This window comes from Zophobas morio, unplaced genomic scaffold (genome assembly GCF_036711695.1).
Source record: "Zophobas morio isolate AGI-343-1 ecotype UQ-CSIRO unplaced genomic scaffold, CSIRO_AGI_Zmor_V1 ptg000005l, whole genome shotgun sequence".
Taxonomy (NCBI): Eukaryota; Metazoa; Arthropoda; class Insecta; order Coleoptera; family Tenebrionidae; genus Zophobas; species Zophobas morio.
The window spans coordinates 1939379-1966360 of NW_026972110.1; the positions used below are offsets into that span (position 1 = coordinate 1939379).

General features: G+C 33.5%; 1 protein-coding gene across 1 annotated transcript in view; it reads left to right on the top strand.

The window, feature by feature from the left end:
- The window catches only part of LOC135121175 (serine/threonine-protein kinase OSR1-like), a 52167-nt gene extending 32900 nt beyond the window's left edge, over positions 1 to 19267 (top strand). Inside the window, exons 3-10 of the mRNA XM_064045488.1 lie at positions 9441 to 9661; positions 10129 to 10347; positions 13075 to 13219; positions 13273 to 13438; positions 15235 to 15585; positions 15637 to 15854; positions 18345 to 18531; positions 18592 to 19267. Coding sequence (XP_063901558.1) covers positions 9441 to 9661; positions 10129 to 10347; positions 13075 to 13219; positions 13273 to 13438; positions 15235 to 15585; positions 15637 to 15854; positions 18345 to 18531; positions 18592 to 18669 — 1585 coding nt within the window. The 3' untranslated portion in view covers positions 18670 to 19267. The remainder of the gene's footprint in view (positions 1 to 9440; positions 9662 to 10128; positions 10348 to 13074; positions 13220 to 13272; positions 13439 to 15234; positions 15586 to 15636; positions 15855 to 18344; positions 18532 to 18591) is intronic.
- Positions 19268 to 26982: the final 7715 nt, after the last annotated feature.

Below are 26982 nucleotides of genomic sequence, written 5' to 3' on the forward strand. Positions count from 1 at the left end.
GACAAATTAGTAACTAAAAATAACTTGTCAAATAAAAATGTCAAAAGCACATTAACTGAAGATTTTTATCAATTCAAGTAAAGAAAGAGTATGACACACGAACGACAACGAAAGCTTTTTAAGGTTTATGTTTATTTTATTTGTGATTTTATTTGTTTTTGATATTTTTTTATTTTTTGATGTTCGTATTTTTTAAATAATTTTTTTGTATTTTTCGATGTTCTTATTTTTTTAATAAAAAGACAACTTGAAAATGAATACCTTTTTTTACAAAGATTTCAGATCCCAATAAGCGGCTCATTTAATTGCCGAGGATACCTCAGGATAAAGCCAAATTCCGAACTACTGTTGGCCGATATCTGAAATGTTGCTCAAATCAATTTGAAAAAAAAAACACGTGTTTTTACTTTGTTACTGTTGAAAAATTTTAGTAAGTGGCGACATCTGGCGACAAAGTGGTAACACATTGGCGACATAAGATTCTGAAAATCTGGCAACCCTGGTCTGCCTTTAGTTCGTAGGAATTAGAGATGGGCAAAATCGTTCCACGCGTGGAGCGCTACAACCGCTACCGCTACAAGAAAATAGCGCTCCAAGTAACTAGTTACTTTGGAACGTATTCATCACGAGTGGCGTTTGAGTACGACGCTTCCACTTGTCCGCTTGGAACTTGGAACGAATGTTCCAATCTCAAGTACCAATATGTAGCGAACGGACATTCTGGACACAATAAATACTGACAACAATTAGGACGGGCACTCTACTTTCATTTTAATAAAAAAAATAATAAAATAAACAAAACTACAAATATTTTTATGGTCTTGTTTTCGCAACTTTCTGTGTTAATTCCCAATCTTCTACTAGACTGAGATTTTACAAATTTTTTCGTTTCCTATTGAAATACATGTATTCAATTAAAACTTATTTATAAACTATTTTATACCTAAGCTTTTATATCTTTTCTGATAATGAGTCATTTATATCGACCGTCGCATTCTTACAAAAAATTATCGAATATGCAGCGTCTTTGATACCGCCCTCAAACAAAATACAACACTTGCTGATTTTGCAGATTGCTTTATGATAAAACCGCTTTGCTTTTTATTTTATCTGTTTATTTAAATATTGTTAAACCTTTACTTTTGATCTGCGTTGCAAACATTTTGTTTTTCTTTTTTTTTTTCATAAATATTATAAAATAAATACCTATTTATAAACGTTTCCTGATATCTTTTTTTGTGTTGATAAACACACAATTATTTTAATGACTGAAAGATTATTCTCTTTTTTTTTCAGTTACCAAGCCCTCACTATTTGCGTTTCTTGTAACGTTTCGGACAAACGTGTTTTATGATTTCGTTCCTTGAATTTCCGTCCCGTAACTCCCGTACAAATATCGTTTCAAGTTCCAAGTGGAACGCAGAGTGGAACGTGTTACTTTTGTCGCGAGGAGCGCTACACTCCGCTACTCGGTGGTAGCGCTACAATGGAACGGTTCCTAAAGTAACGACCCATCTCTAGTAGGAATAACTTGTAAAGAACGCTTGTTTTGTTACTGTCTCAATATATACGCTAATTTAAGTCAACTGCGTATTTCTTTACTGCGAACTCATACCGACGAATAGTAACAAACAGATGTAACCAATCTCTAGCGTTGCAAAGACATGCCTCAGTGACTTAATGATAATAACGATGATAACTGCCTAAGGGGAAAATTATTTTAACCCCCCGCCAGTCCACGGTAGTGAATTTAACTGCCGTAAATGAACTATTAGCAATCTTGTGTGAAGAATTAAGAAGTGTTATCAACAGTTACGTATATGCATCCAGAAACTTATTTATAACTTGTAAACAAAGGTTGTTATCCTGAACAAGTGAACTTCATGTAATCTTCTAGCAAGTGGTTTATTTAAATAATCCTGATTGTTAAATTGTGTCAGCACTAGTTGACGATAAACTCTTACATGAACTATGAATTTATAAACAATTAATCAAATTTACACGTGCTAGCGTCGATCCAAACAGTTGCATTTTTCCGATTAAAAAGCCGCAAGAATTGGTGGGGGAAAACTGTGGCGTTGTCGTTACGATTAATTGTCGTTAAACAAAGGCTTCCTCCCTTTTAGTAACTACCAAACCAGCTAGTTTAACCTAGGTACTTACAGCGTCTTTTCACCATGCATCCGCACGTCATCGAATAGAGATGGGTCGTTACTTTAGGAACCGTTCCATTGTAGCGCTACCACCGAGTAGCGGAGTGTAGCGCTCCTCGCGACAAAAGTAACACGTTCCACTCTGCGTTCCACTTGGAACTTGAAACGATATTTGTACGGGAGTTACGGGACGGAAATTCAAGGAACGAAATCATAAAACACGTTTGTCCGAAACGTTACAAGAAACGCAAATAGTGAGGGCTTGGTAACTGAAAAAAAAAGAGAATAATCTTTCAGTCATTAAAATAATTGTGTGTTTATCAACACAAAAAAAGATATCAGGAAACGTTTATAAATAGGTATTTATTTTATAATATTTATGAAAAAAAAAAAGAAAAACAAAATGTTTGCAACGCAGATCAAAAGTAAAGGTTTAACAATATTTAAATAAACAGATAAAATAAAAAGCAAAGCGGTTTTATCATAAAGCAATCTGCAAAATCAGCAAGTGTTGTATTTTGTTTGAGGGCGGTATCAAAGACGCTGCATATTCGATAATTTTTTGTAAGAATGCGACGGTCGATATAAATGACTCATTATCAGAAAAGATATAAAAGCTTAGGTATAAAATAGTTTATAAATAAGTTTTAATTGAATACATGTATTTCAATAGGAAACGAAAAAATTTGTAAAATCTCAGTCTAGTAGAAGATTGGGAATTAACACAGAAAGTTGCGAAAACAAGACCATAAAAATATTTGTAGTTTTGTTTATTTTATTATTTTTTTTATTAAAATGAAAGTAGAGTGCCCGTCCTAATTGTTGTCAGTATTTATTGTGTCCAGAATGTCCGTTCGCTACATATTGGTACTTGAGATTGGAACATTCGTTCCAAGTTCCAAGCGGACAAGTGGAAGCGTCGTACTCAAACGCCACTCGTGATGAATACGTTCCAAAGTAACTAGTTACTTGGAGCGCTATTTTCTTGTAGCGGCAGCGGTTGTAGCGCTCCACGCGTGGAACGATTTTGCCCATCTCTATCATCGAACCAAAACCAACAATGCTTCCAACATGCCTTTCTTTTCTACTAACCCTCTAACTAAAATCCCCTAGCGCTAACGTGTACATAGTTGCCTATGTTTAACGATATTTTGATTGAATTTTTTTTGTTTCAAATTAAAATTATTCAAATGTGATTTTCACGCCGCTGTTAATTAATTTCAGCGCGAAAATTTGATTGAAATTCGGTCACCACACCAGACTTAAATTTCTGAAAAACTTTTTCACCTATTGTACCTTGAACATTGGATAGTTTTGAAAACAATGTGTTATTAGCTGGATAGAATCTACCAGTACTAAATTGTTACATTCAAGTTTTAAAATTGTATCAGCAACTATGGAAAAATTAGATGTCTGAAATAAATGCCAATTGTCACGTTAACGCAAAATGTACGAGGTGTTTTGGATGGCAGGGGACAAATGGATGTGATTTTCTTAGATTTCAATAAAACGTTCGACAAACGGGATCATGACTTGCTAATCTTGACGTTGGAGAAATTATATAGGTAGGTTTTCTCCAAAATGGATAAAAATGTTTACCTCCTATTTACAAGACAGATATCAGTTTGTTGACTATTTTGAATACAGATCGACCAATGTTTGGCAGAGTTCCAGTGTTCCTCAGGGTTCGGTTTTGGGAGCGCTGCTTCGGAAATATTGCCGATTCTATCAAATTGCAGGAAGTTTTGGATATAATTGTACTATGGTGTATAAATAATCGATTATTTTTAAATGCTTCTAAATCCAAAGTGATGTCTTTCACAAAAATAAAAAATTGGTCTAAAGAGTTTAGACAGTACTTCCCTCGCTGTCGGAAACTTGACGACTGCATGCCTATTGTGGTTTATTTCTCATTACATTTTTGTAGTGGGAATTTAAAAAAAATTGCGATGACGTCATCAACATTTTTGCAAGGACACGTATATCAGTTGGGATAGATGTAGTGGAATACTAAGAATAAAATTATTGTATTCCCAAATTTTCGGGAAAATGAATTGGGTCGTTTTGAATATTGATTTGTAATAATCAATAAAATAACGAAACAATTTACTCACGTATACGACGCCGGCGTGTACTAGGTGAGGCAAATGAAAATCGTTTATGTATAAGCATTCTTAATTTAAGACGACAAGCGTAACATAGCATACGTGAGAGTCAAACAGAAAAACTGTAAACAAAAGCAATGGTCGTCTAGAAATTTTTATTGCTTCGACTTCCACTTATTATATAAAACATTGGGTTTTATTTTAATTTTTGACGGTGGAATTCACAATTGGTTGATTATAAACATGTCTATACCACATTCGCGGAACCTAGTCAGCGCACAAAACAAATGCACGTCTGTAATGTTAAAGTAAATGTAACTAAGCGTGCTACGCTTATGTTTCAACCGAGTTTTTACTTTACAAAATTTTGTGTCTACCAAATTGGATTGGTCCAATGTAATACTAATAATAAGTGTTGCCAAGATTTCAAAGCATTCGGTAAGCAAAGGAAGTATTGTAATCGAGTCCGTCGGCCGACTCTCTACTTTTACGTTTTCTCGATCTTTCATGACCCCTAGAAGACGAAGAAATAGGTCTGCCATTTCCGTCTGTCTGTCCGTCTGTCCGTATGTCCGTCTGTCCGTCTGTCTGCCGTCCCGGATTTTTATTAGACAGAAAGTACTGGACCAATTGTTGTGAAATTTTGTACTTATATTAGGAATATCATGTAGATGGTAAAACGCTAACCAAAATTTGTCTAATCATCCCCACCACTAATGCGATGACGTCACTTCAAAATTGTACATAGAAAATGGGTTTTAAATTGTATAAAATAACATACTCCTACACATGTAGTTTACGACTCCGAATTGAGTTTTCACCCGATACGTCCAAATTTTTGGAAAAAAAATTAAAGTTATAAAACAATATTTTGAAATTTAATTTTGAATCTGCTAACCCGAATGCTTTGAAATGTTGCAGATGTTTTAAGGCTATAAAGAGCATCATAAATCTTTAGTCAAAATATATTTGGTTATCCCCTCCAAAAACTTGATGACGTCAGCTCAAAAGTTTGCCGAATAAATCATATCTAAAATGTACAAATTATGATGAGTATGTACTTGTGATCTATCATTCCATTCATATTTTTTGGATTTGCATATACAGGGTGACTCAAAGAAATTAATGAATGCGTAAATGTATTTTACTGATTTACACAGGAACTACAAAATAAATGCTTTGAAATCGTGAATATGTTTTAAAGTTATCATCAGCATGGTAAGTTTTTAGTCAAAATGTATTTGCTCATCCCCCCTAAAAAATTTATGACGTCACCACAAAATTTTGCTGAATAAATCCTATCTAAAATGTACAAAATATGGTGAGTCTCTTGTTGTGATTTATCATTCCATTCAAATTTTTTCGATTTGCATATACAGGGTGACTCAAAAAAATTAATGAATGCGTCAATTTATTTTATTGATTTAATCAGGAATTACAGAACCGAATGCTTTGAAATCTTGGAGATGTTTTAAAGTTATCATAAGCATGGTAAATTTTTTATCAAGATGTATTTGCTCATCCCTCCTAAAAAATTGATGACGTCACCCCAAAATTTTGCTGAATAAATCCTATCTAAAATGTACAAAATATGGTGAGTCTCTTCTTATGATTTATCATTCCATTCAAATTTTTTCGATTTGCATATACAGAGTGACTCAAAAAATTAATGAATGCGTGAATTTATTTTATTGAGTTAATCAGGAACTACAAAACCGAATGCTTTGAAACATAGGAGATGTATTAAAGTTATCATAAGCACGTTAACTTTTTTATCAAAATGTATTTGCTAATCCCCCCTCAAAAAATTTGATGACGTCAGCTCGAAAGTTTGCCGAATAAATCCTATCTAAAATGTACAAAATATGATGAGTCTGTACTTGTGATTTATCATTTCATTCATATTTTTTGGATTTGCATATACAGGGTGACTCAAAAAAATTAATGAATGCGTGAATTTATTTTATCGATGTAATCAGGAATTACAAAACCGAATGCTTTGAAATCTTGGAGATATTTTAAAGTTATTATAAGCATGGTAAACTTTTGTTCAAAATGTATTTGTTCATCCCTCCTAAAAAAATTGATGACGTCACCCTTAAATTTTGCTGAATAAATCCTATATAAAATGCAAAAAATATGATGAGTTTGTACTGGTGATTTATCATTCCATTCATATTTTTTAGATTTTCTTAAGAGGTGGCTCAAAAAAATTAATGAAGTCAATTTATTTTATTGATTTGTGGGTATTGTTGGTGATTTAAAAGCGACGGTACGGTTTTGAGATTTTATTTCGTTGTTTACTGTTCGAGAGTGTGAGGAAGAAGAAGGAAGGGTGTTTAAAATGGTACACAGGTAAGCTCGGATTTGAAGAGGTGGAAGTAGGTAAAGAAGGGTTTAGAAAGTTCCAGAAGCGAAAAGAGAAAGTATGAAGAAGTGTAGGGCAGGTAGACGAAGGATAGGAAATATTTACATTTATACAAATATTACAAATGCGCTCAGGTAGAACACCTGATTTTGTGGGAACGGTTGTTCCTACAGATTAAATTAAAGGCAACACTTATTATTAGTATTACATTGGACCAACCCAATTTGGTAGACACAAAATTTTTTAAAGTAAAAACTCGGTTGAAACATAAGGGTAGCACGCTTATTTACATCGACTTTAACATTACAGACGTGTGCGCTGTCTAGGTTCCGCGAATGTGGAATAGACATGTTTATAATCAACCAATTGTGAATTCCACCGTCAAAAATTAAAATAAAACTCAATGTTTTATATAATAAGCGGAAGTCGAAGCAATAAAACCGATGGTCGTTTTGTTTACAGTTTCTCTGTTTGACTCTCACGTATGCTGTTACAGAGAACACAGAGAAGCGCCATAGTTTAAATTAAATGACGGTTGAGGACTCCGCAATTTATGTTGGCAGCAGTGTTTGGTTCTAACTAGGAATAAAATTAACTAGAAGAAATGTCACAATATTTTTAACGACGCGTTTTACTTTCGACAAATTGACACTAGATTTACCAGAATATTACAAGCTGCTTACTGTTTCCTTCATTTTCATTCAAATCACACGAATTACAATTATAGTGAACCAAGGTTTCTATTGGCATAGACTATTTAAATTTGGCGCTTGCCTTTGGCGGTTGAAGACTCCAATGTCAATAAGGGTGGTTTTGCAAAATCAGCCTCTATGTCGCTTCTCTATGTTCTCTGGCTGTTACGCTTGTCATCTTAAATTAAGAATGTTTATACATAAACGATTTTCAGTTGCCTCTCATATTACTAGACAGCGGATTTCTGTCGGGCTACGTCACGATTATAGGTGGGGACGCGCTGGATCGCCGGGACTCAATAGCGGGTGATAGATAATCACTGAATTTAATCGGTACTAATTCCATAAATATAATTAACGATTTATTAATCAAACGGCTAAGTAAATGAGAACGGGAATTAACAGCAGAGTGCAACGAAACAGCGTTATTCTAATCTCAAATAAACGAAGTGCAGTCCGTAACTGCAATGAATTCGCATCCCGTACGAGCCGTACCGAGTTTGGCCTTGCCTAGCCCGACAGAAATCCGCTCTCTACATATTACACACCGGCGCCGTATACGTGAGTAAATTGTTTCGTTATTTTATTGATTATAACAAATCAATATTCAAAACGACCCAATTCATTTTCCCGAAAATTTGGGAATACAATAATTTTATTCTTAGTATTACACTACATCTATCCCAACTGATATACGTGTCCTTGCAAAAATGTTGATGACGTCATCGCAATTTTTTTTTAAATTCCCACTACAAAAATGTAATGAGAAAAAAATACAATAGGCATGCAGTCGTCAAGTTTCCGACAGCGAGGGAAGTACTGTCTAAACTCTTTAGACCAATTTTTTACTTCAGAACCGAAGGAAGTTCTGTCGAAACAACTTTAGACCAATGTTTCCAACTGGAACTAGTTCCGAAAAAATGGTTGTTACCTTCATGAATACATCTTGTAATGGTGTTATGATTTGTCTTTTCCAACGCTTTGGTGCTAATCAAGTATATGAAGTGCCACATTTTTCACTTGTCAAAGTTCCAAACAACAAATTTGCGACATCCATCACACATGAATCGGTTGTTTCGATATGAAAATAAATCAGATTATCGCCTATAATTTGACGAATAACCTACTCTGTTTTCTGAAACACTTGAGCTTAATTTTGTGAAGGCTTGCCCCATTATGCTGAGTTTTCAAAAACTTTTTTTCACAAGCGACCTGAAAAATAAAATTAATTAATTCATACTGTGCATGTTTTTCTTCTCGCGTTTAATTGAAATCAATAAAATATCAATAAATGAAAGCAATTGTTTGAAATCGGAACTAATAAAAGTAAATGAGGCAAATTCAAAAATATAGCAATGATAAAAAGTGGTCAAAATTTATTTCGACAGAACTTCCCTCGCCCCTGCGGCCGCATAAAAGAAAATTAAATTTGATTGATTTTGTCTCCTTAGAACAAAGGGGTGGACGCACTGATTACTATAGCAAAACGGTCCGAAAATTATTTTGGGTGAAAAGCTGTTATTGTAATAAAATTATTTGCGATGTGACAGTAATTTTTGAGTAAATGCGCATAATAGCATTGCCAGCATAATCAAGGAAAAAGTTACTGTTTTGAGTGCTATAATAAAATTAAGTTTTCATTATATTGCGAAACGCATACGCGTTGCATAATGAAAATATTATTGACGCAAAGTATAAAAAAAGATATATAGATAGAATTTTTATTCTCTACAATTTTTGTATTTAATATTTTGCTCTAAAATAATCAGGGGAGCCAATATTTTTAACTTTCTGTTTTTACATGTAAAATCCATATGTACCAAAAACCATTCTACACCCGGTATACTTTATGTATCCTTGCTAAAAAGTTGATGACCTTATCACAAAATTTTGTTAAGACAAACTCAAATGAAACATACGCATAGCCACCTTTACATTAACACTACACACATATCTTTATTTTAACTTATAACAAAAAGAATCGCAAAATCAAATTTTAAATATTATATTTTATATTTTATGAAGAAGCTGGATTTTTTGAACCGTAATATTAGAATGTTAACGTTCGTTTACGTTTATACGTCAATAATCTTTAATAACTTTACATCATTTTTTTTTTAAGAAAAATTACGGAAGATGTGCCCCTTGGTACCCACGGCATCTTTCGTCAAAAGCCTCCAACATTTGAACACAGCTTATCACTGAGTGGATATGCACGAGCAGCACGGCAATCAATCGGTAATATAGGAAACATATTGTCGAGAAAGATGGCGGCGACTACGTCTCAACCGTCAGTTCCTTGGCCAAATTCCAAGGATGATTATGAATTAGGCAAAGTAATCGGTTAGTATTCACATAAATTTACTTAAGAGAAAAAAGTGCTTCAGTTTGGTGTACCGTATGAAAAATTGATGTTTAATTTTAAGAGAATAAACACGAGTTTTTCAAATTTGGAGGTTATGTACTTTTTTGGTGTTTTAATTCCGGTTTCGGTTTTTCGAATTTAAAAGGGAGCAGTGTACAGTTTTAGCCAACATTACGATAAAGAATGAAAAATTTTGTGTTGTGTAGCTTCATTTTGGTTTGTCATTAATATCCAAAACGTAGGTATGATAATATTTGTAATGAGTGGATGTTGTTCCACAATGTAATTTATGACGAATGATCGGCGACTTACAGTTGATTTCATTTGACCTTATTCTGATTAGGTTAATTGTTTATTGGTTGATGTGTTTTTAAAAGTTTTTTTAAAAGACTGGTTCATTGACTTTGATTCCAAATATTGTTATTAATATTTTGTTTCAAAATAGGTGTAGGTGCTACTGCTGTTGTCCATGGGGCATTTTGTAAACCCAGGAATGAAAAATGTGCCATTAAAAGGATCAACTTGGAAAAATGGAACACTTCCATGGATGAATTGCTCAAAGAAATTCAAGCAATGTCTAGTTGCAATCATGAAAATGTGGTTACTTACTATACAAGTTTTGTTGTAAGAGAAGAATTATGGCTTGTTTTAAGATTACTAGAAGGTAAGTAAACTTTGTTCATATTTACTTGTCTACTAAAATAATTCTGAATGCCCCACCTTACATTAAACTGGATTAAAGACAATTTTTTGACCAAAGTAGATTGTAATTCTCATTTTCACACTGTACATTACGGATAATGATAAATTAAACATAAAACTCACTAGAAACTTTTAATATCAGTGTCAGAAAAATGTGGTATTTTAAAATTAGTTTTAAATTTTTTATAATTTATCGTGATTTCTTCAGCGTGTTAGTCGTTGTGAATGTTGTTGTCATTGTTTTTCTATTCATATTGATTTTATTATTGTACGTTTTTAACATCTTATATTGTTGCTTTATTTGTTAGCATACCAATAAATAAAAGAATATTTAACGTTGAGTCATAGTAATGGAAAACATTAAGACAGCCAGATGTCTTAAATCATGACATCTATCTATAACATGTACATAAAATGTATATACTTTTTCAATTATTAAGATTAAAACAAATTATAGCTTATACTTGTAACACCGTTTGTCCTGATTGACTGACAGTATAAACCCTATCGGGGGTTGAAAAATAATATGTCCTAATTGCCAAATCCACACAAGCGGAGTTGTTCTAGTAAGATATTCCACTGTCCCGAAATAAGTGTCCGCTTTCTAAAAAAAATAACCTTTTCTGATAATTAAATTAAATATTTTCTAAAAATTTTGAATTGTATTGTCAATTTGTTCATATTTATTTGGTTGTTCTGAATATACAAAGGCAATGACAAAAAGAAATTCTTCAAAAAGACTTTTTGACCTCACATCTGCATTTCTTAGACGTTGTAAGAAAAACTTTCGCTCTCAATGACAAATTCCACTTAGTTTTGTTGAAACCGAATATCCTATAGCCGCGAATTGCTTTATCCGCGCTTAATATTCCCTTTTACACTTACGTCAAAAAGAAACTGGTGCATACATGCCCCACAGGGTTTCTTCTATTAAATTCTGTTTTTTTTTTTGTTTGAATTTGGGCAAGTGGTTTTACTTCCAGGGCTATATTGCTTTTACACCGATAAATAATTTAAATAAAGTCTCTTTAAATTCGCCTAGAAACGAAGAATAATGGTTACCAAAACAAAAACCTTCATAGCTTTTTTCTTATATTAAAATGTTGAATTTAACTTACTACATACTACAATGTCGCAAAATACAGAAATGGGACACTATTTTGGGACATAGGGAGTAATAAACTTACACTTACACTACACAATAATTCTGTTGTTTTATTTGATATACAATCTATAAAGCATATAGCTATTCACGAAAAACTCCACGCCTAAAAAATTCAAGACGTAACTAGAGATAAAATTTCAAAACCATTTTTGATATTTAATAATTCTATTTTAGAAAAAAAGTAAAACATATTCATCTATTTTGTGTAACATTGACGTAGAGTACTGTCATTAAAACTGACATTTCGTCAGAACTGATGCAGAGTGAATTCAAACGAGGGAGAGATACACATATATGGTGAGTGTTTCACGGTTGTGTAAAGTACATTATCTGTAGAGGAGATGCCTGACAACCTCTTGTTTTGAACATGTTTGTTAACAATTAACGTTTATTTCCAAATTATCAAATTCAACTGTTTTACTTAAAAAAAAAATAGTGATACAGTTAATATCAAAGACTACTATGTAATTACATTATTGGTTGCGCTTTGAATTTTTTAAACGGGGAGTTTCCCGTGAATATGCAGTATTGCAGTAACGTAATTTATTCATTGCAAGTAATTAAGTATTTCTAATTAGTATTAGCACGACTATTGCCCATTTACTGCATTTCTTTTAGTTAGAAGATAATATAGAAAAGATTAGACAAACCTAGTAAGTAAACACAATTTTATAACGAATTGGAATAATGACACTATACGTGATGCAGGCTCACGTTTGTCGTCGGAAGATTCTGTCAAGCAACAAACGTCACTCAGTCAATTTAATAGAAATATTATTATTTCTCTTAAATTAAACTGCTTGTTTCTACAAGGCAGCAGCACAAAAATATTATTTTCATTTTTGTTTGCAATAATAATGTTTTAAAAAATAACAGAAAATCTAGCAAAAAACACTTTTCTTAACCCGTCAAAAAGAAAAAAACAATGAATATAATTTAATATAATTATTACCTGCACAATTGATTCTTATTCAACCAATGTTTCCAGTTTGGTAGATTATTGTTACTACTCTTAAAATTATACATTTCTTGTTATAACTTTAACTTTTTTGTTTATAAAAATTTTCAAAACAAATGCGATTTAATTTGACAATTAAATTTATATTGAGTAATTTTTCAGTTAAAAAACAAACAGCGTCATTCGGGTCTAAAATTTTGATTGTATTAAAATATCTAGACATATGTACACTTGATATAATTATTAACACCAAATTATGTTCTTTTGATAGAATGCTCATTGTATTAACAGAAAATTACAGGAGTGGTAATTTCATGACATACTACTTATCTTATAGGCGAGGCGATTGCATAAGTGTTGATCATTTACGTATTGAAATAAATAATGACGAGAAGACAATGATTGAATAATATAGTGGTTGTTAATATGATGACATAAGTTAATATAAATTTAGCGCAAAATTACTTGTCGAGATGTGCGAAGAATTATTGTTAACGCTACTTGTCTTCTTTAATTATCAATGTTGGTTAGTGAAATTGTTTATATTATTGTTTTTTTTTTAACAGGAGGAAGTTTATTAGATATAATAAAACACAAAATGCGAGTAGCAAATTGTAAACACGGAGTATTTGATGAATCGACTATTGCTACTGTATTAAGAGAAGTTTTAAAAGGACTCGAATACTTCCATAGTAATGGCCAAATTCACAGGTATGTTGCGCTGCTTATTATTTTAAAATTCTAACGAAGTTTTGAAATGCCAGAGATATTAAAGCCGGCAATATCTTACTCGGTGAAGATGGTACCGTCCAAATTGCAGATTTTGGTGTGTCTGCCTGGTTAGCGACTGGTAGAGATCTTTCTCGACAAAAAGTTAGGCACACGTTTGTAGGAACACCGTGCTGGATGGCACCCGAAGTAATGGAGCAGGTTAGTTATTTAATTTTAAAATGCAGTAGAACCTCGATTATCTGGAACAATTGGCACTGAAAGTCTTCTGGTTAGCGAATGTTCCGGATAATCAAAAAATTAATTATTTTCAACAAGAAAAACACGCTATAACGTACTCAAAAAATTTTGTGTTTTCGGTGTTATGGGGAATTAACATTATAATAATATCGCTCACCGAGTGCTCAAAAAAATTACCGATTCAATGAAAACACATACAACAGCGAGCTTTTTTGACGAAAAATCACAACATAACTATCACAGAAACTACAATCAAGACTACAAAAAAATGAACGTCATTTTTCTGTTATTTTGAATATTTTTATTTAGTCCGTCGTAGAATAGGTAAGTCAGTACCGCAATGGTTCAATATACTAGCATACATCCCTGTATCCCTGACTAGCGACATTAATTACCGATCGCGTCGCCGTGTTTTGGGAACCGTAATTCAAAAGACATCTATTCTAACCGATATAATTAATAAAAGAAATTGTACTTATCGGCCCCGATCAAAGTTTTGTTCGTTAATTTTCATTTACAAAACACTTGTGAACAAATAACTAAAAGCCGTTCTCGATCAACCGAAGGCTGTTACAAATTACTAAGTTTTACGCAAAATCAACTTGTAGTGTTTCAACAGAAATACCAAAGACAATACTTACAGGTGTTTACTTTGTGATGGTGGAATGAGATTATTGACATCCAAAATTCTGTAGCCCCAACTAAGTACTTTTTTGTGTCCACCAACGTCGCAGTTTCTGTCAATAACATAAGCGGCAACACAGCTACGAATTTTTGATGGAAAACGAAAATGTCATTTTTTGTAGAGGTCGACCGACGAAAAACAAAGCTAGGTAAAGTTACTTTTTGTGACATTTGTAAACGTGGAACTTTCGGGCGTACTTATTTTAAAATCTATGATTGGAAAACTTTCATTAACCCCTATCTTGATGGATTTTCTTTTTGACTTGCGTAAAATTCTGTGTTGACTTGTCAAAACTGCCATCAGCAGTCTGTGGTTCTGCCACTGTCATTATACAAAAATTACTAGACCTATACAAAACAGGGTATAGTACCTATTTCATAAAATATTATTCGACATTCAAATAGCTGGGTTTTCGAAGACCTAATTTCGAATAATCGAGGCTGTATTATAAAGTATATTTACTAAAGCTCTATACCTACAGGACCAGAATAGACTGCTATTGTGGACCACATCAAGGTCATAAATTTAGTAACATTAGGGAAAAATTTAACTTGCGAGAATAGTCATTAAAAGTTAATTGTGTTAGCAATTCCTGTAATTCATGAGTGTTATTGTCATATTGGCAGTTTCAAGTAGATATTTGTCATGCGAGTTTTTTCAAGTGAACTGGTAAGACGACACGCTACATGTAAAGTTTAAGATTTGAAGAAAAATTTTAGGCATTCTTATTCCTTTTTCTTGCTGATAATGCTTTCAAATGATAAAGACAGAGTGTTTCATCGTCCTTGTATTTGCAATTTGTTTGCTGTTGATAGAAAATTCCCATATGTTTATTTTTTTCGGTTGTATAAAAACTGCGCAGCAATAATGAAGTTATGTTTCCTTTTCTGTTAATTGTCAAAATCTTCAGTCCAGAATGACAACATTTTCAATCAATCAATTAGTACATTAGATTTGACCTTAGGATGGCCCAAGGTAGCTGTTGCATTTTTTTATTCTCATAAGAAGCTCTAACATTTATTCTTCCCGTAATAAAGCACTATTGTTGTTAGTAATTTTTTAATAATTTAAGGATCACGGATACGACTTCAAAGCAGACATATGGTCATTTGGAATCACTGCTATTGAAATGGCAACAGGTACCGCTCCATATCACAAATATCCTCCAATGAAGGTACTTATGCTTACACTACAAAACGATCCGCCAAACTTAGACACTGGAGCAGAAGAAAAAGATCAGTACAAGGCTTATGGGAAAACCTTTAGAAAAATGATAACAGACTGTCTTCAAAAAGAAGCTTCCAAAAGACCCACTGCTTCTGAACTATTAAAACATCCATTTTTTAAAAAAGCAAAAGATAAGAAATATTTACAACAGACACTTGTAGCCATTGGACCTAGTTTAGAAACTAGAGTGCAAAAGGTAGATATAAATCGTTGGTACTTTTTTTATTGTTTTTATGTATTGTAATAGGCATCAAAAAGGCAACCAGGGGCCTCTGGAAGACTCCATAGGAAAGAAACGGGTGAGTGGGTGTGGTCAAGTGAGGATGAAGGGGAAGAAGGAGCTTCAAGTGAAAGTGACACAGATTCTAAACCTATGAATACATTGGCTTCAGCTGGATCATCAGGATCAGATCATGAAAGTAGCGAAGGCGATCCACCACCCGTTAATTTAGTTTTACGTATGAGGTATGCTGTATATTTCTGCTTAAAAACTATCAACTTACCCAATAAATTAAGAAAAGATTGTGGAACATATCATACAGAAAAAAGTTTACACTAGTATTATAATAATAGTAGTATACATGCAATCTTACTAGAAAATATGTACGAAAAATATTGACCATAAATTCACACTTAGGCGTCCAGGTTTCGGATCTAGTTGTGAGGAAAAATAGATTTAAAATATTTTGACTAAAAATTTGCAGACCCTTTCTTAAATTCCTAGAGTTTCTGAACGACAAATAGAACTACTCGAAAGCTGATGAAAAATAAAATAAGAAATTTGTTTTAGTTGTACAGTTAGGTACGATTTTCTAGGATAAATCACGATTTAATTAATTTGTTTTTAAAACAGACTGTCAAAATGGGGCTGGAAAATCACAATTTTTCAATATAATCTATGGATTTCCTATAACACACTATATGCATAACACAATCCGTGATCCATTCGTTCGTACTAAAATGTCGGGTGATAACACTTACTCTTATGACACTGTCTGCAAGTTATGGCATTGTAGACGATGAGAAAGACAACTTGATCGTCCAGCACGGATTAGAAAACTGTATATTGCACCTTGTAAGAATGAAGTGAAAATTTGAAAATTTACGAGTGGACATATGTTATAATTATTTGTTGGCTAATAGAGGAAAGCACGTTGCCTTAGTATAGTACTTAGCATGTCTCAGGTTTAAAACAGAGCGATATTTTCCATTGAAATTTTTGTTGTAATTGCAACAGTGAGATGACTTTCGTAACAACTTAACTCATACTTGAAAAGTTAATTTAGTAGGTTTAATTGTGTTGATTCTATTGTGCATTCCCTTGTTTCCATTAATGGAAATTAATACAATACATTTATAATTGACGATAATTTCACCTCAATATGTTATATGTGGTTATTGCTTTGCGTGGCATTTAAATATTAAAACCATTTTAATAGTACAAGTATTTGTAGTGGGGACCATTTGCTGAATATTTAATTTCATTAATTTAATTTAAGTTAATCTCTCGTCGTTTCATAATCCTAAGCTAGATTATGAAAAAGTAGGTATTCATTTCTGTGGGTGTATCGTCTGTTGGCGATTTTATTAGACCGATAATCTTTAAAAGTACGTTGCAGACATTTTTGTGAAATTTTAGGTGTAACGTAACGAAGCAATTTATTTTATTGATTAAAACAAAAACGGGATTTCTTGTTAAAATTCTGGGAATATGTATTTTGCTATTATTTTAGAAAATTGCAAACAAAACTCAAAGGCAAAGTGGATTCATAACAATCGCCTACATTTGATTTGTCAAAATTTTGAGGCTTAGTTCAAAAAATATCGAAATCAATTTGGCAAAAAACGGAAGTTCGCAACTGTCAGTTTGCAATAGTTTCGCTTGGCGAGACAGAGGTTTATAACCTCTCTGGTTGTGGGTGCGGATTGTTGCCTACATTAAAATTCTTTATACAATGAGCAGTGTTGATGCGAGTGGTGCAAATAGTAATTCGAGGAAGCGTTCTCTCGAATTAGGAGAGCAACTGTACGTCGCTGGTCACATCGGCAACTGCGCCTTTGAGGCGCAAACCTTTAAAGTCACATGCATCACATCACCTCAAAGATTGCTGTTGAACCACACAAAATTGAAATCCTTGATTTTTTTTAAATGGCATAAGTGATTAAATTTAATATTTTTGAAAAAAAAAATGTTTTTTCTGCATTCGGTAATGTAACACATGTCTTTCTTTATTTGCACAAAAAAAAACATTAAAATAATACAGTTTGGAAAATGTGAAATTTATTTGACCAGGAAATGTTGTCTTTATTCATTCTAAGTTTAAAGTTGCAAACAAAACTTAACAACAAAGTGGATTCGTATTAATAGCCCATACCTGATTTGTCAAAATTTTGAATTTACTGCATTTAAGTGTGTTAAAACAGAGTGACACAAGGGACAAATATAATGTGGATATGAACATTCACTTGACTTATAACTAGAGAACGGATTTCTATCGGGCTGTCACGATTATAGGTGGGGACGCGTGAATCGTCGGCACTCAGTAGCGGGTGATAATCACTGACTTTAATCGTCACCTGTTCCATAAATACAATTAACGAAAACTTAATTAGTAAAACGGCTAAATAAATGAGAACGGGAATTAACAGCAGAGTGCAACGAAGCAGCGTTATTCCATTCTAAAATAAACAAAGTGCAGCCCGTAACTGCACTGAATTTCCATCCCGTACGAACCGTACCGAGTTTGACCTTCCCTGACCCGACACGAATAACATTTCTCGATTTTTAAATATTGTTGACGGATCAATGTGCTTCTTACGTCAAATTGCCCCTGCTCCCCCTACTTTGGTTAAAAAAATATTATTTGACTAATTTTTATTATCATATTAATGTTTAAACAAACAATGCATATATTATAGCGAATATGTACCATCATCATGTTTATTGTTTTATAGGAATGCCAAACGGGAATTGAATGACATCAGGTTTGAATTCGCGGTAGGTAAGGATTCAGCCGAAGGTATTGCTGGTGAACTAGTTGGAGCTGGGTTGGTTGATGGCAAAGATATTGACGTAATCACTCAAAATCTTCAAAAACTCATTGATTCTAGGGATATGATAAAAGTTGTAACGTTTCCGTTGGTAAGATTGAGTTTTATATTGATTTTTTTGTATATTTGTTCGTTCTCTTTGTTATTTTAGAATTCAGGACTAAACAATAATGAAACTCCGGATGATAAAGCATTAATAGGATTTGCACAAATATCAATAACTGACTGAAATAAACTAGAAAGCAAACTCCCGTTGTGTCCCCTGGAATCTACTGATCAAATTGTATATAGATTAGGTAGGTTTTATAAATTAACTCTAATTTTATGCGCTACCAAAACGGTTTCTAATGTTTCCTTTTCACGTCATTTTTATACAGCCATTTTTATTGTTCATTTTTTTATTTATTTTTGAAAAATTTTATTGTGATCAATAGATTTCAAGCATTTGTACTTAATAGTCTTACATAGTACCAGATTATTTGCAGCTATGTCATTAATTGTTACAATTTTAAGGTTTATTACTATAGTTTATTCCAACTGTCATGCTTACAAAGATTTTTATTGAACTGTTAGATTTTAAGAAAACCATATTGCCTTTTTTAGAAGACTAGAAGTTTAACTGATTGGTTCTGCTTCATACTAAAATATCCATTGTTATAATGTTAAAAAAGGCCTAAAAGCAGGGCAAGCCAATGTATCATTGCGTGATCAGTATCATAATCTTTATGTGGGGTTGGTAACCTTTGTAAATAGATTATTTATTTATTCCATAATAATTGTAAATGCAATATGAAACAGTGAACAAAAAAAAAACAGTTGAGTACTTACTATTGTTTTATTAATCCCTTCTATTTATTATGAAATGCCATTAATAAGGAAAATATTCAACAGTCAAGTCCCAAAATGGGGTAGAATCGATCATGGTATTGATTGTTATCAATCGCTGTTACTAAAATCTTTAGAACGACTACTCGTTGTACTAACACTTATCCATAATTTTTTTGTGACAGAATAAGATAGGTAGTTGAAATTTTTTAATTAATAGCATACGTTAAAAAAAATCGCTGGGTGTAGAGAGGCGACATAAAGTGAGTTCCTATAGCCAACAAATGGGTAAATACAGCCATGGATGTTTTGTTACATCCATCCTAGACCAGGCCTTAAACCTTCGGATTACATTTTGTTCCTATCCTTACAAATTCTTCTCAGTGGTGTGAATAGCAGTTTTTTCGACCTAGTCAAAAATCAGTTAGCCAAATCATTTGTTGAAAACTCCCGCTGGTTCTACAAGAGAGGGATCATGCAATTACCTGTGTCGAAGTTTGTATAAATGAATAAAGACCAGCGAACAGTAAGATAAATATATTGATAGTGACAAGTGTTAGGATAAATAAGAATGATAAGAATAGAATAGTATATGACCGTGCGGTCGAGATAGTTGAATGGTGGTTACGAATTGAAAGACCATGTCGAAGTTTGTATAAATGAATAAGACCAGCGAACAGTAAGATAAATGTATATTGCTAGTGACAAGTGTTAGGATAAATAAGAATGATAAGGATAGAATATTATGTGACCGTGCGGTCGAGATAGTTGAATGTTAGTTACGAATTGAGAATTGAGAATTGAATGTGTATGAATGAGTTAAGAATTAAGAATCAAAATGCTACCCTGTGTTCCAAGGTGGGGTGGCTCTGGCTCCCACCCTTACGGGTGGGGAGGGGTGAAACAGGTCCCCGCCAGAGGCTCTAACATACCCCCCGCCTTGAAACAATTACATTGTTTTAACACCAAAAATAAACTATATGGAATATTAGAATGATAAATACAAATGAACTTACATGAATGGAATGGATATTGTTACAGAAGCAATGAACATGAAGAAACGCATTAACTAAAACAAAGATATCTAAAACAAATTACATGTGTACAATATCAGTGGATACACAATATTTACAATAGACCTAAAAGTAAATTTACAACAATTATAACGTACCGAATCAATGAATAATATGATGAGTGAATAATATGGCGAATAGATATAACAATATAAATATGAATTAATGTACATAATACAATAAACCAACAAGGAGATGCATATAACAAATTGACAAGATGTATGCAATATGGTTAAATAGAATGATAATGCATGCGATTGCGAAATTATCTTTTGCACTTCACCGACACTACACACACCACCACTTCCTTTCCAAAATGATGTTGGAGGGCCGCGTCCTAACCGCCACTGTAGACGCGGAAATTTCTCCTTTTTCACGAGGACCCATCTTGCCATTCCTGGAACGTTGGAAGATGGTCTTTGCCACCCTAACCTGCCTCTCAGTGTGGTCAAATAAGGGTGTGGGGACAAAAAATCTGCACAAATTTTAATTCACCGAAAATCGAGTTAGCTTTGAGAAAAATGACGGTTGACGTTATAACATTTTTTTACAGTTGTTAAAAATTGTTATGCCTAGTTCCTCTTGAAAGTTTCAATATTTTTTTTTATAATGGAACACTTAAATGAAAATGATCGCCGATCTGTGATTGCCGAATTTTATAGAAGGCATATGCATTTAAAAAAGTCATTCACCCTTAATCACTTCTTCCAAATGGGGATATCAAAAAAGACAACTTATAGTATTTGCAGAAGAGTAGAGAATGGGAATTCGGTAGAAAGACAAGTAGGAAGCGGAAGACCAGCAAGAAAAATGTCCCAGAAGAAGAGAGAAGCCTTAGTCAATCAAAGTCACGGTAAACTTGGTGTTTCACTAAGAAAGATTGGACGGAAATTTAAAATTGACAAAAAGTATGTTAGCAACATATTAAAGGAGAATAATGTCAAACTTGCAACACGAAAATCCGCCCCCAAATATTCAGAAAAACAAAAGTTGGAACAGAAACGAAAATTAAGGCATCTTTCTGAATCCGCTTTTTCCCCCTCAAATGGAAGTGAAATAATCATCGATGACGAATCCTACTTCACTTTTGATGGTAGCGATACTGCTAACAATAAACATTTCTATTGCAAGGAAGGAGAAGAAGTAGATGATAAAGTGAAATTCAAACGTCATAAAAAATTTCAGTCCAAGTTGTTGGTCTGGTTGGCCATTTCTTCACGTGGACATTCTACTGCGTTTATTTGCCCATCTGGAAATTCTGTTAATGCAGATATTTATGAAAAACAGTGCATTAGGTCTCGACTTGTCCGCTTTATAAGAGAAAAGCATTCGGATGGCAATTTTGTATTTTGGCCAGACATGGCAACAGGTCATTACGCAGCTAACGTTATTGCTGCATATAATGAGTTAAACATTCCTTTTATCCCTAAGGACAAAAATGTTCCCAACGTACCTCAACTACGCCCAATTGAACGTTTTTGGAGAAACCTAAAGAGGAATGTGTACGAAAATGGATGGGAAGCCTCGACACATGCAGAATTAAAGAAGCGTATACTGCTGAAAATACGGCAAACAAAAATAACGGCTTTTACAAATTTAATGCGCCGTGTTAAAACAAAAATTCTTAAAGCAAGTAGATATGGTACAGATTGTGTTCTTTAAAGTTGTTTTTATAAATGTTGTTGATCACGTTATTAATACCTGCTTTTATAATACAGTTATTCTAGTTTGAAATTTGTGCAGATTTTTTGTCCCCACACCCTTATTCGAGGTACCACGACTTCCAGAAGTGTTGATGGTAAGCGTGGATGAGGTGCCAGGGGATGGCCTGTTGATGGGAACGACGGCGTGGTCTTTTCCTGAGGGACCAGTTGATGGCTGACCGAAAGAGGCATTGGCTAGGTATAAATGCGACCAAATTATTGCGGTCGCTGGACAGAGGCTTCGAAAGGCGCGAATTCAGGACGGCTTTAACCCTGACAGCGAGCGCACACACGCCCTCGCCCTCAAGATGGTCTTTATCAGTAATTTCGTTATAACTCCGGCGATTCATATTTAAACTCTTTGAACGGTCAACAACCTCGCAAAGTTTATTGGAAGAAACGTGGGGATTTAAAATACAATTGTGTGACAGATAAACGGAATTATTTGAGGAATTTTCGTTAAGTACCTTCAGGTGCACAAGGTCTAGGTACTTCCTTTGAGAGACAATAAAACCCTCGTTACGTTTATGATCACGTCCCTCTGCTAACAATAATAGTTGGAGAGCCAGTTCTCGGGAATTTCCTAATTTAGGTAAATTTTTGAAATAAAGGATTGTGGAATGCCCCAACTTCCTCTCGACTGATAATAGCCACTTTGGATGCATTTGTGTAAAATTCTCTAACCGCGGCGGATTTTCCGAAAAGGGGTGTTTGACCATGAAATAGCCATGGGGTGAATGGCCTGTGGTGGATGGAAAAGGGGTTGCACAAAGATCGCTTTTGAACCCTTTGCTTAATGACCTGCTTCCGGTTTTTATTTTATTTTATTTTATTTTATTTTATTTGATTACGTTCCCCAACAGGCCGGAGGCCCAATTACAGGGGAACGGGGGACATACACAACACCCAGAGCCGGGCGGGAATCGAACCCACGACCCAGGGTGTAGCGGGCAAGCACGAAGCTACCTAACCCACCTGGGTCCTCTGGGTTTTGACGGTTTCAGCCTCCAAGAACCGAGAAATAATTTGGGCTGAACTAATTTTGTGATGATGGGAAGTATTATTTTTTAAATATGCAAAACTGCCGGTAAGAATCAACCCCAGCGCGGTATTTTGAAGCACCGGTGGGTTTTTACTGAAATGACTTATTATTTTGGGTATGGTATTTTCGGAATGTTTTTTCTTGTCGAGTATTGCTACGTTTGACGTATTGTCTTTAATATTCGAGTCTACGGATTTACATAAATATTGCGATCTACATTTAAATTGGTTACAGACTAACAATGAGTCACAGTTTTTCGAATTAACTGTAGGATTTTTTATTTTGTCTAGTGCGGTAGATGACTCTGCATTAGAAGTTTTATCTAAATTAATTTGAGATACGCCTTCGGAGTTGTAACAATCATTAACAGGATTATTTTTATCTTCATTCGGTGTTGAATTTGGAAATTTTGAACAATTCAATATTAGACTGGGCGTTCTTGAAACAACGGAATCAGGAGGGGATTTTTTACTAATAGTGAACCGCAATTTAGGTAGAGCATTGAAATGGGTTTTGTGAATTTTGATGGGTTCTCCATTTCTTAATTTGTGTACCTTTAGAGGTTTTAAGTTTTGACAAGCTTTTTCCAGATCCGTGGTTGGCACGTTAGTGTTTATCTTACATGAATTCGAGAAAGTACACAATGGATTAGTTTTCTCAATGAGAGCTTTATATAATTCGGATATTTTTTGAATATAATTTAGCACGTCTCTGATATTATAAATTATAGGTTTGGTCGTTTCCGTGTTACTCGTGTCATTCGGGACTACCATTGTTTCGGATTTTTGTTGAACTACAAGCATTTGTAATTCTGAATAAATTCGCTGTACGTCTTCAAATCGACGCTTTAAGTGGCCTCTTTTTTGATGATTTGCAACATTTGATATAAAATTAGAATGTGAATCTATTTCGCTGAGAAGAATTGAAAATTTAACAAAAGTATTGTCTTGGATTACCACCATCTTGAGTACGAGAATAATGTATTACACCAACCCAAACAGAATTAAAGCTTACCTGGAATCCTGGATTCCTGAATAGAATTATCTTGGCTGACGCTGAATGATACTTGAGGAGTTTGCACAGCACTCGCGGTCGTCACCGATAGTTGAACACTGCGCGGATGATTTCTAGGTGATGTTTTGATAACTACTTTGCTGAATTCCAGCCGATGAATGATATGTTGAGAATTACACTTATCACTACCACTGTTATTCTGTCGCTAATCCGGCTCGAAGGACCATGTCGAAGTTTGTATAAATGAATAAGACCAGCGAACAGTAAGATAAATGTATATTGCTAGTGACAAGTGTTAGGATAAATAAGAATGATAAGGATAGAATATTATGTGACCGTGCGGTCGAGATAGTTGAATGTTAGTTACGAATTGAGAATTGAGAATTGAATGTGTATGAATGAGTTAAGAATTAAGAATCAAAATGCTACCCTGTGTTCCAAGGTGGGGTGGCTCTGGCTCCCACCCTTACGGGTGGGGAGGGGTGAAACAGGTCCCCGCCAGAGGCTCTAACAACCTGGACGATGGCAACTTGTATACAACAAAGTGATGCATGTATCTATCACACATATAGTACATCTTTCTCTGGACTGCAAGAAAAGTAATCTCCCGTTTCCATCTGTCTGGTGTCTGTATCCATTTTTATTAGACAACTAATCTCCGAAACCACTGGACCGATTGTTGTCAAATTTTGTATGTGTATTAGGATAAAATTCAAAACTGAATAACAATATTTTGTAATATAACTTTGAAACTGCAAAACCGAATGCTTTGAAATCTTGTAAATATTTTAAGGATATCGTAAACATGGTGAATCGTTAAACAAAATTTACTCGTTTATCTGTAAATCCTATCCAAAATGTGCAAAATATGATGAGTCTATACTTGTGTTTATCATTGAATTAAAAATTTTTAAATTTCTTATACGAACAGGTGACTCAAAAATTAATGAAAGAGTCAATTTATTTTATTAATTAAATCCGAAATGACTCATTCCGTTTTCCCGAAAATTTGGGCGTACAATACTGTTATCATTTGTATTACACTGCACCGATCCAAATACGTCTTTGCAACAATGTTGATGACGTCCACACAAAATTTTGGAAAAACTCATTTGGAACGTATGCCCAGCACGCTTCTTTACATTTACTTTAACGTTACATACATGCCTTTATTTTAACTTATAAGGGTTTTCATAAAAAAATAAAATTCGCATAATCAAATTTTATCATTTTTCGAAAAACCTGGACTTGTTTTATTGTATTTCAGGGGCGAGGGAAGTTCTGTCGAAATAACTTTCGACCAATTTTTTTAAATGGCCATTGTATTCTGTGTTAAATTTTATACCCCATATTAACTTATGTTTGAGTAAAGATTCAGAGTTGAAATTTGATATGTTATTAAATCATCGTAGAAAAAATATAGGAGTTGTATTTTACCCGTGAGTAATGGCGATTACTGACTCAAACTTCATAGTCGTGAGTAAACGCAATCATTACCCGCTCATTGAATAATGTAGGTACTATTATCCAACACCAACTATTAATAGCAGGGCCGTAACGAGGCAGTCACGGGCCTGTGTTCGAATATGGCTTCCGGGCCCCATCCTAAATAAAATGTAACTATAACTCATTTCATATAAGAATGCAGTAGATATCTTCCTCAATTTACACAGAAAACTCAAGTGTTAAATATAAACGTCTTTATTCGGGCAAGTCATATTTAATATCATGTTCAACACTTTATTTTCTTATTTAATTTAAAGTTTCAGTTCAGATCTTTTTTAATTACAATCTACTGCATACTTATATAAAATGAGCTATAGTTGATTGCTAATAGAAATAAACGAAGGGGATAAATGTATTTTTTATTTATTTTATAATTATAACATAACACAAATAAAAATGACAATCTGAGTAATCTAATAAGTACATAAAATGCAGCAGAGATGTTTTGTTAAATAACATATAAATTTAATAAAATATATAAAAATAAACAAAATTATGTTAAACAGATTTTTTTCTTGCTTTCGCATTTGAAAAACGGTTTATATGCTCAGACATATCTAAAGATCTGGCTATTTCGTTTTCAATTGAAATCAACGCTAAGGATGATAGTCTATTTTGTGCCACTGCGTTTCTCAGATATGTTTTAATTAATTTTAATTTTGAAAATTAACGTTCCGCCGAAGCTAGTCACCAAAATTGTTAAATGTATATATAAAACAAGCTGTAATTATTTCACTAAAATTACTACTTGAAGAGTTATTGGTTATCAAAATTAAATAATTCTTTTATGATTGCATGGATTTCAATTCATCTCGAAAACATTGGCGACAAGAGAGTAATTGTTGCCATAAATAAATAAATCTGAAATGTCCTCATCATAAGTTTGATGCAGTCTTTCTCCCATTTCAAATATTTCTTGATCTGATGTATCAAGTAAATAGTAAGGTGTAATGACTTTAAAATTAGATGCTATTAATTGCAGACCTGTTGATCTAGTAGATATTTGCTGAAGAATAATATCTAAGGTCTTGTAAAATACAGCAACTCTAGACACATCTTCATTAGTTTCAAATTTAAAATAATTTGCGGCTTCATCAAAATACCGTTTTGGTCTACCTATACGTCTTTTTGAAAATTTAGCACTTACACCCCACTTATTTGCTAACTTTGACTCATTTTTTATTTCGTCAAAACTGTTTCTTATTGTATCAAATATCATCGTCAACATTCAAGTCAAAAAACTGACATTGCAAATGTTTTCAATATTTTTTTAATAATTTAAATTCGGTCAGGCCGTCGTCTTCGTTGATTCACTATTAAAGTCTCTCCAATCCCTTAAATGTGACATGTGAGGGCGCATACGTCGGGAGGGAAAGGAA